General features: G+C 55.6%; 1 protein-coding gene across 1 annotated transcript in view; it reads left to right on the top strand.

Annotated features, from left to right (window-relative positions):
* Positions 1-2688: 2688 nt before the first annotated feature.
* AR (androgen receptor) overlaps positions 2689-10020 on the top strand; it is a 37047-nt gene continuing 29715 nt past the window's right edge. Inside the window, exon 1 of the mRNA XM_050310420.1 lies at positions 2689-3681. Within this exon, the coding sequence (XP_050166377.1) occupies positions 2789-3681 (893 nt within the window). The 5' untranslated portion in view covers positions 2689-2788. The remainder of the gene's footprint in view (positions 3682-10020) is intronic.

Below are 10020 nucleotides of genomic sequence, written 5' to 3'. Positions count from 1 at the left end.
CCAGTGTTTTTGACAGCACTTCGTAAAGAATGGTTTTGGTACAGATCCAGCGAAGCACTTAAGCGAATCCTTAACCTTAAGCATGGGAGTATTTCCTAGATTTCACTGGGACTATTTATACACTTCAAGATGAAGACGCATTGAAATCTTGTGCTGGATCAGGTCTCCTCAGCATCTCCTCCTGCCTGAATCAGAGCTCCCTCTGCTCCTGATGAGGCCAGACAAAGCACCTCTTCTATGATGCACAACGGAGTCCATTTTTTTTTCCTCCTCGTGTTTTTAAATTGACTTTGAACTGTAAGACCAAACTGCCCGTGACATCCGCAATTCAGACTTCAGCCTATGGGAAAGGTCCCTTATAAGTACCTGCAGGGGACTTTAAATTCACCCTTTATAAACCATTCACAGAGACAAATTACCTCAGTAAGTGTTATTGGGAGAATGGGAAACCTGTATCAAATTCGAGTTGACAAAAGGACATCTCTAGTACTTAGTGTGATGACTTTGGCAACCAAGTATAAAGTTTAAAGCACTAGCATATGCAGCTGTGCACCTGCACACCCAGAAAATCCATTCATATTCCATCAATTTTTAATGAAACACTTGAGGATCAGGTAAACAAAACTCTTGCAAGGTACCTGTTCAGGAAATTAATTTAAAACATCTTCATCATGGATCATCAGTCATAACTGAAGTACTGGCTCTGCAGGCTGGGAAGAACACAAACCGTTTTTTAGTATCTGCATCTCTGCTGTGATCAACATCCCACAAACTGCACCGTAATGTTCAGGCTGGGGGAAAATCCAGGGCCCTGAGGATGCTGCAGAGAGAGGAGAGGGCAGAGAAAGGTCCTGCAAACAGCAGGACCAAAACCAGAGACACAGCCAGGAACCAGAAGCTGAGGCTCAGACAAATCCCGTCACAGACAGAAAAGGTTGTTTGTGCAGAGGTCTTTGCTGCTTGTGGTGTTTCAGGGTTTATGGGCTGAGGATGTTTCCTCGTTGTGGGAAAAGTGGAGTCAAATAAAGCTCTGGTCAGACCCATGTCTTGTTTGAGGCACAGAGGCCCTTGTTCCCACAGCGAAACCACACTGCAGCCCTGGTCCTCAACCTTTCCCAGTACAGTTCTTGAAGCTGATCCTGAGGACCCTCCCCTCAATGTTTTCCAGAGTCCATATGTTTCACTCCAGAGGGTTGGCAGCTCTAGTAGGTTGGAAGAGCAAAGATGCTGGAATCCTCATCCACGAGGCAGCACATATCTGACAGCATCTCCCTTGATTTTTACCATCTCAAGTGTTAGCTGTGCTGCTTCAGTGTTTTAGGGGCTACAAAACTTGGTATATTAAAGCCCAGCTTGGTGTTTCACCCACACGGAGAGCTGACAAGGTTTCTCTGCAAATGCTCTTCCTTGCATGGTGGCCAGGGAGAGCTGGGCAGAGTCCTTGGCCCATCACAGCCCGGGGGGTGGTAGCCCCTGCCCACAGCAGTCCTGCCCCTGGCATGAGCCAGCAGCAATGATCCCGTCCCGACCTGTGTGCTGACCCTCCTCCATCCTCCTTCTCCAGCTGCTCTGCTGTCAGGACATCAGGTTCTTTGGTCACGCAAGCAGGATGGAGGACATCGCCAAATTTTGCTTGGCTGGACTTTGATTTTTGTTTTTATCTTCTGCAGCTTGTAAAAAGGCTTTTAAAAGACTGGACAAATCTCTCTGTTTTCCCCACGGGCTCTGCTTCTTTATGACTTTTTCCCCTTCGTCTCCAAAGGGGTTGAAAGTAACGGGCTTATGTTAAGTTCCCTCGAATGAGTTCCCAAGTTGCCTGAGGATGGTGCCTCCCAGAAGTTGCTTTAGGACTGTTATTGCAGGACCAGCAAGGGGAGCTCAAGCCTTGTTTACGGTAGGTCCTGCACTAATTGTCTCTGCTAGGGAGGGGATTTCCATCCCGGTGCGCGACCCACGCAGGGATGCCCACGGGATGGATCGTGCTGTGGCGGACGGGGGCTGCGGCACGACGGGGAACAGTGGGGCGTGGGAGAGAGCGGCTGAGAGGAAGCGAACGGAGAGATGTGCAAGGGTCGGCCCGGGCCCAGCCGGGGAGAGATGCTGAGCGCCGACACGTCAGCGCAAAAAAGAGCGTTTTTCTGCTCAAGTCCGCCCAGCTGCGCCAGCTGCCAGTCGGGGGGAGAGCGGGGTGGCAGCCGGGCCGGGCCGGGCCGGGGCGGGGATCTCTCTCGGCAGCCGGGGAGGGGGCTGGGCCAGCCACCACCGCGTCTCCGCCCCGCTCCGCCCAGCCGGGGTGCGGGGGCCGGGTCGGGAGCTCGCCCAGGGGCCGCGGTGACGGGCGCTGTCCCCGCCGGGTCGGGCCGCCTCGTCCCGCTGCGAACCCCGCTGAGGAGCCGAGCCCGGGCACTGCGGCTCCGTGTCCGCCCTGCGCCGGGTCTGCCGGGGGACCGGGCACGGCCGGGCCGGGCGGGCGCCACTGCCGCGGCCGTCACGGGGTTAATCGCGGCGGAGCCACGGCCGCGGCGCGGGGCGGTCTCCTCGCCGCGCCTCCCTCCCCGCGGCCGCCCCCGCCCGCCCCTCGCTCCGCCGCCGCACCTGCCCGCGCCCCCTCAGCCAACTTTCCCTGCCTGTTGCGCGCACCGAGCATCGCGCCCGGCGGCCGCGGCCATGGGCGGCGCGGGGCAGCGCCGAGGGTAGGCGGCCCGCGGGGGTCGGGCCGGCACCGCCGCCGCAGCAGCTCTGCGCACCGCATCGCCTCTCTCCGCCGCCGCTGCCGCGCTCGCTGGCCATGGAGGTGCAACTGGGGGTCGGCCGCGTCTACCCGCGGCCGGGTGGCAGGACCTTCCGCGGGGCTTTTCAGAGCTTCTTTCAGAGCGTCTGCGAAGCTTTCCAGCCGCCGCGGGAGGAACCGGGCGGGGGGCAGCTGCCGCCGAGCGCGCCCTGCCCGCCGAGTCCCCGTCCGCCGCCGGGCTCCCCCGCCTGCCTGCCACCCCCCGAGCCCCGCGCTGCCGGGAAGGCGCTGCCGGCCGCCGGCCCCGCCATGGGCTCTTCCTTCACCTGCGCCGGCGAACTGAGGGAGATGCTGGGCGAAGCGGGATCGATGCCGCTGCTGCCGCCGCCCGAGGCCGAGCCGGCGGACAAGGACGACCCGCTAGGCGACAACGCTCGGCAGCTGTGCCGCGCCGTGTCCGCCTCCATGGGGCTGGCGCTGGAGTCGCTGGAGGCGCCGGCCGAGCCGCTGCCCCGCGAGGACTGCATGTTCGCCGTGCCCGCCGGGCCACCCCGCGCCCCGCATCCGCCCGCCCGCGACCCCCCGCCCGCCTTCGAGGCCGCCCTGGCCGCCGAGCCGCCCGCCGGGCCGGGGCTGCCCCGCGGCTTCGGCCGCGTCAAGCTGGAGAGCGCGGCGGGACTGGGGCCCGCGGCGGGCGGTGGCTGGGGCGGCCCGTGCCGTTTCGGGGCCGAGCTGGTCCCGCCGGGCCCCGCGCCCCCCTGGCCCACCTTCTTCGCTGAGGAGGGGCAGCTGTACGGGCCGTGCCCTGAGCCGCCCACCGGGCCCGCCGACTGCCCCGGCGACGCCTGGTACCCGCCAGGCCGGGCGCCCTTCGCCGCCCCCGCCGCTGGCATCAAGAGCGAGCTGGAGCCCTGGGTCGAGGGCTACGCCGGCGCCTACGGCGACCTCCGGTGAGTACCCGCGTCCCACCGGCACCGGCATCCTGCACCCCGCGTCCCACATCCCACCGGCCGGCACCCCGCGTCCTGCATCCCGCCGGCACCGACATCCTGCACCCTCCCACCCCGACCCTGCTCCGGCCGCCCCTTTTGCCTCCCGCAGCTGCCCCGCGCACCCCGACAGACGAGTCCCGCTCAGTCCTCGCTGCTCCCGCCTCGGTGCCTCTCTCCGCTGCCGAACCTTCCCTTTTGCCGGGACCTGTCACTTGGGACTGACTAGGCGAGATCATTCCGGGAGTACCTTGGAGTACCTGGTGTCCGCGCTGTTCCGTGAGATCGCTGTTTATCGCATTTCCTCACGCATCTGCTCCCCGCCGCTGGGAGCGGGCAGGATCGGGATGCTGTGCCTGAAGAATGGACAGATCGAGTTAAAATCCTCCCAGCACCCGGAATGCGCTGTACATAGCAGGGAACCCTGAATGTAGCAGCAGAGAAACATCACCTGTGCTTTGGGGCTGTTTTAAGTACAGGTAGAAAATGTGTTTTAAAGTAGGGCTTAGAACAGGTTTTGGGAATGCAGCAGGGAAGGAGAGGTTTGTTTGAGAAGTAGGATTTGATAAAAATTAGTTTTTCCTGGTGAATTAATCTCAAAAAATGGCAATGAACCATCTCTGTAAAATACGTGTAGAGCATCTAAACCAGTGGGTACCTGCAAGCTCACCTGTCAGCACGGCAGAGCATGGCTGTGTTGATGGAAATGGGAGGGAGACAGGGCTACACAAGCGATTTTTCTGCTGGCTCAGAGGCAGCCCCAGCCATGAGTGTGTGAGGCTTCAGCTGGGGTTTGTAGTTGAGGGAGTCCTGCATCCACACACTCACCCTGTGGTGCTCTGGATGGTGGGAGCAAAGGCTGAAATGAACAACTGGATTTTCCCTCTAAATTAACACTGGACGACTGTGCTGTCTCTGGGCTTGTTTGTGCTTTAAATGTTCATGGATTCATTTGGGCACTGTGGCAGTTTCCATCCCCACAGTGATTTACTGGAGGATCATACAGAGAAGTTGAGGGCTTGGCAAAAAAGAAGGATAAAATTAAAGATAGGTCAAAAAGAATCCCAGCTGTGAGCATCATCCAGCTGTGAGCTTCGTACGTGGCAGGAGCTGTGCAAGCCCCGGGTGTGCCTCTGGATAAATCTCTGCTGGAATAAGCACAGAGGGAGCAGGGAGGAATAAAGTTGGAAAAGTTCAACGTTCCAGATGCTGGTGATGGTGGTGCAGGTTTGTGCTGACAGAAGGCTTGGCCATGCAGCTGTTCTGCCTGTGGAGCCTGTGCAGTGGGATCCTGCACAAACAGGGAATGTGTCACTGAGGAGAGCAGGTTTGTGCTCCCATGGAGGTCAGTGGGCAGTTGTGGGGGTGGACCAGACAGCAGCAGGTACATTTTGCCCTAGTCGTGCCTTTGAGATAAATGACATCTCCCTCATTCCTGAGGCAAGTGCTGTATCCTCCTTTTCCTTGCGTCTCTGTTCAGTGTGCTGTGACTGCATCCTGCTTCCTCTGGCAGACTTCTGTGGGATCAGCGGGGTCTCAGAGCTGGCACAGTGACCTTTTCAACACCAATAGCTTGTCCTTTGAAATCCAGTGCTTGCACAGCACTACCCTGCTGCTGCAAAGGTATGATGGGCTGACAGGATTTATCCTTTCTCTGTGTTCGGATGCAATTTCCAAACACCGTAGGGAAAGCGGAACACTCTGTCGTGATCTGGCTCAATCCATGTGTGTTAATCACTGCCAGGTTTACATTTCATCCTAGCAAAGTCTCCTTAGCTTTACAGTGTGCTGCTGGCCCATTCCTGCAGCTTTGTGTTTTCCCCTGGATATGTGGTGGTGCCAGCACAGGAACAGCTTGTGCTGCTGCTGGAGCCTGGTGGGTCATGTACTAGCATTACAGGCAGCAGTGCCTGCGAGGAAAAAGGGTCATGGAAGCTAAGAAGCTCTGTAATAAAGTTCCCTGATGGAAGGATGATTGACTTTGGACCTGCACCCCCCTGCTTATGTCTGGTGCTGGGTCTGAGCTCCTGTCCTACACGGCATTGCACAGCGAGTTTTCCTCTTGTAGCCTCAGAGGGTGCAGTCTCAGTGCTCTGTGAGGGCAGTGGGGGGCATTCCTGGGGACTCACCTGGCTTTAACAGCCTGGGGCGATTGGCACTTCAGCTCCCTGTGCCTGGAGGTGCTGGTGGGGGCAGCGGCACACACAGCCCTGCCTGCTTTGGAGAATAAGGAGCACTTCAAGGTGTGTTGCTCCCACTTCCTTCCCTCTCCGAATGGTCTCACTGTCAGCCAGCAGGATTGCAGCTCTTCCCTCCCAGGTGAAGCTCTCCCAAGCCCCAGCTCTGCCCTGCTGCAGTTGTGGCCGGGTATGGATAGGTATTGTTTGAGTTAGAGACAAACGCTCCTCATATGACACTAAAGCATGAACAGTTTGTTAGTATTTGGGGGGAATTGGGATGGCTGCTGCTCCTGAGCAGGTCTGTAGCCGCTTCTGCCCCTTTGGATGGCAGGGTGGTGTCTGAGTTTAGAGGTGCTGGCACATCACACAGAAAGACTGAGGACATTAACATGATTTGGGTTAATTTAAAGCTTTTGATATAGTGTCCTTCATTGGGCCAGTTGTGCCTATGTGTAATTAGCAAACTAATCCCAGCTTTTGTTACTCTGTAGACTCTGAACTGTTCATCTTTGTTCTCTGGTTGTTGCGTCATAACTGTCAGCAGTCTTTGAGGTGACCGAATAACCTGTTTCAGGAGCGAGACCCAAAACTGACAGAATAAATCCAAGGTACCACCGTAAGAATGACTTGGAACATGAATCTCAGTGGTGGGTAGGGAGGGTTGGCCTCTGGTTTAAGTTGAAATGGAATCAGAGACGGAGCTGCTACCAAAGCAATGGAATGAAAGGGGAGAAAAGGATTTAAGGGTCTCTTGACTCAGGAAAATCTGCAGTCCATGTAGCTTCAGATGTTTTTAAGTGGCATTTCCTATCACTGCTGTTACATGTTGCTGATACTGGTTGGACTCCTGGTGTTTGCTGGTCACACCTACCTGTGGCTGCTCTTCCCAGTCCAACTGTGATCAGCTTGAGCCAGTGCCACGTGTTTATGCATCGCCTGGCTCAAGGGCTCTGTACTCATTTCAGCTCTGTAATTGTGGTACAGCTTACAGATAACACCTGTGGTAATTCCTGCCTCTGAAGGGAGGAGATAAGATTCTGAAGAAGAGATGAAGGGATGAAGGGTAGCTGTTAACCCTGAGAAATGGGATGAAGCAGGAGGCCGCTCTCAGGGCTACCCTCACTCCCAGTCTGTGCCCAGCAGCAGCTGCCCCAGCATCCCTGTCCCAGGAGGGCTCTGGGGACCCCCAGCTCTGTGCTGACAGGACTCTAAAGCCCTTGGGAAGAGGGTGACCTTCCTGTCTTCTATCGTCAGTGTGATCTTTCTGCTCTGGGGATTGGCCATAGGATGTAAATATTTCTTTTGGAGACAAGTGGAGCGTGGCAGAACGCTGTGTGGTCAGCCAGTCCCTCCAGCCCATACAGACCCAGGGACAGGGAGCCTGGAAGAGTCAAGCTTATTGTTGGTTCCTGGTAAATGGAGAAAACAATCAAATTTCTTCCTTAGCACCTCTGAATGCTTTCCCTGGTGAGGGGCGTGGCACAGCCGTGTTAAACACAGAGTAACAGCAGCACTGCGGCTGGACTAGAGAACTCGGGGCTCAGGTGAGTGTGAGCTGTCGTGTTACCAGGCTGTGGCAGGGTGCTCATCTGTCACGGCTGGAGCTGAGGTTGTGAAACAAGTGATATGCTGAGGCCAGGTAACTGGAGCCACCAGGATGCTGGAGTTGTGCTCAGCAAGAAGAACCCTTTGGGCCGTTGGGAGCAGCCGAGCAGGCGCTGCCCCACGCTGTGCTGGAGCACAGCACTGGAGGATCCTTTTCCTCCTCCTGAGCATATACTGAGTCTCATAAAACAGTCTCCTCCTTTTCCCCTCCCTCCTCCATCTGTCCCTCCCTCTCTTCTCTGCTCTCTCACGCTCCAACTCTGCCTCTACCACTGGGAAGGGGAGATGGGTCACCTGTCAGACACACCGGGTGACTGTGTGGGACCTGCCTGGCTGCTGACAGCACACAGCATCTCTCTGCCTCTTCACTGCTCAAGGGCAGACTTTGCCTCATCTTCCTCTGGACTGTCCCATCCTCTTCTTCACATCTTGAATTTTTGAGCTCTCACACCCTCTGGAAACTGGTTCCATGGTATCATGCTTGGTATCAACAGTGATTATTCTGCCCTAGTTTCTCTCAAGTGCTGGCTGCAGTGCAAGATCAGGCTCTATGGGGTACTTGGTGTTGGAAGCAGCAGCTGAGAAATCAGAAAATTTTGCCAAAGAAATAATCCACAGACAGCTTTAAGAACACCAGTGGGTTGGAGCCACATAGGCATTTTGTGTGCTCTGTCCTGTATTCCTGATGGTTCAGAACAGGAAGCTGTACAGGATCTGCCCATGGCAGCTCTCCTCCTTGCTGTGCAGCTCTTAAATTCTTCCTACTATTTACAGATTCCCTGGTATTTATCTGTTGCCCAAATGAGCTGCACTTTGCACTACTCCTTGCAGCCAGTCTTTGGCATGACCACTGGTTTTCTTGTTAGGAGAACTTCATTCCACCTCCAGAGCCAGTTCACAGTAGGAAGTGCTTTGGTGCTGCTTTGAGGACAGAAGTATGTCCTCAAAGTGTCAAAATACTGATCTGGAATAAGAGATAAAGTGTATTTTGTAGTGCGGGGGACAGGAGTCCTCCCTGGCTCAGTAGTCCCAGGGTGTCATTCCCTGGGATGAGATCCCTACCATGGGGACGGGTACCAGCCCCAGGGCAGGATCCCCAGCGTGGGTACGGGTGTCAGTGGGTGTGGAGTTGGGATCGTGTCCCAGAGACACAACCCGCGATTCCTGGAAGTCGCTGCCCCGGTCCCTTTCTCAGAGTGAGGAAGGTGTGGGACAGCCTGGGAAGGATCAAGCAGAAACACTGTAGCGAGGCAGCCAGCGCGAGTGGCATCCAAGGGGCAACGCCAGAAACCCTCACCCCCGAGCCAGGATCCTCCAAGGCCGTGCTGGGCGCTGGGAGAGACAACAGCCTGCTCTGTGTCTGTGCCAGGGGTCACCGCCGTGTCCCCATGGGAGCTGAAGGTGGATTGTGGATGGGCAGCGGGAGGAACAGTGAAAGCTGGAGCAGATCAGAAGGCAAAGTCTGCATGGCACGAGAGCATGCTGCTGAGCTGGGAGGAAAGCTGGAAACAGTGCCATGTACTGCAGGAAGAAATCCCCAAATTTCCTAAAATATCACAAATTTTGTAGTCATATGGGAACATTTTGTTTTGATGTGATGAAAGCAGTTTCATTCCACAGGGCTAAGAGCAATTTGTAGTAGAGAGCAGTAGTTCAGTTCTTTGTGTTTTTCTGTCTTTGTGTTTTTCTGTCATTCCCATCAATTCCACTCCTGTCTTGGCATGGACCCTCCTCATTCATACTTTATAAATTGCTGTTTTGAAGGTGGCTGTCCCAGTTCAACAATTCTCCATTGGCAGTTGCTGTCTGGAGTTGGAGCACTCACTGGAGGTTGCTGGGTTTGGGTTTGCAGTGGATACTTTCTGCTAGTGATTGTGGACTAAAATTACAAAAGAAAGTAATTGTATTTATTTTATCATCCCATGGAATGTTTTAAATTTATCAAATGAGTGTTTACTGAAAGAAAGCTATTCTGTGGGAGACTTTCTATGAATTCTAGTAAAAACTATTTCTTTCTCAGAGCTGCCCTGGCAGATTGTGGAGATCTGTGCAGCTGTGGATGGCTCTGAGATGTTGGAAATATATAGAAAAAAAGAGGATTCCCCTTGAACAGCCACTCAGCATGAGGCCTGGGAGCATGGTGCTGTGGGATGATGGGCACCGTGGGATTATGTCAGCCCTGGGGCTGCAGTGGTGTCTGGGATGGTCCTGACACAGGAGCCCAAAACACCTGGCACAGGAGCCCGCACACACCTGAGTTTGAGAAGGAGGATTTTTGTGCTTGGTGTGTTGCAAGATGACCTTGTGTCTTGAGGGGCATCAGCTCTGCTTGTGATGCTTGGTTCCCGCTGCATTCCCCACGTATTTCCAGGGGCTTTGCAGTCTTGGACAAGTTTGCAAGTGAAAAACCTCTGGGTGGCCTAGTGAGCCCGAAGGCAGTACCAGACCCAGACAAGAGCTGAGCTGAACTGAGCTGAGCTGCAAGAAGGGCCTGGGAGCCATGGGCTTCTCCTCC

This window comes from Myiozetetes cayanensis, unplaced genomic scaffold, assembly GCF_022539395.1.
Source record: "Myiozetetes cayanensis isolate MyiCay16 unplaced genomic scaffold, myiCay2020 scf15, whole genome shotgun sequence".
NCBI classification, from domain to species: Eukaryota; Metazoa; Chordata; class Aves; order Passeriformes; family Tyrannidae; genus Myiozetetes; species Myiozetetes cayanensis.
The sequence above is the reverse complement of the archived record's forward strand: the minus strand, read 5'-3'. Positions and strand labels throughout refer to the sequence as shown.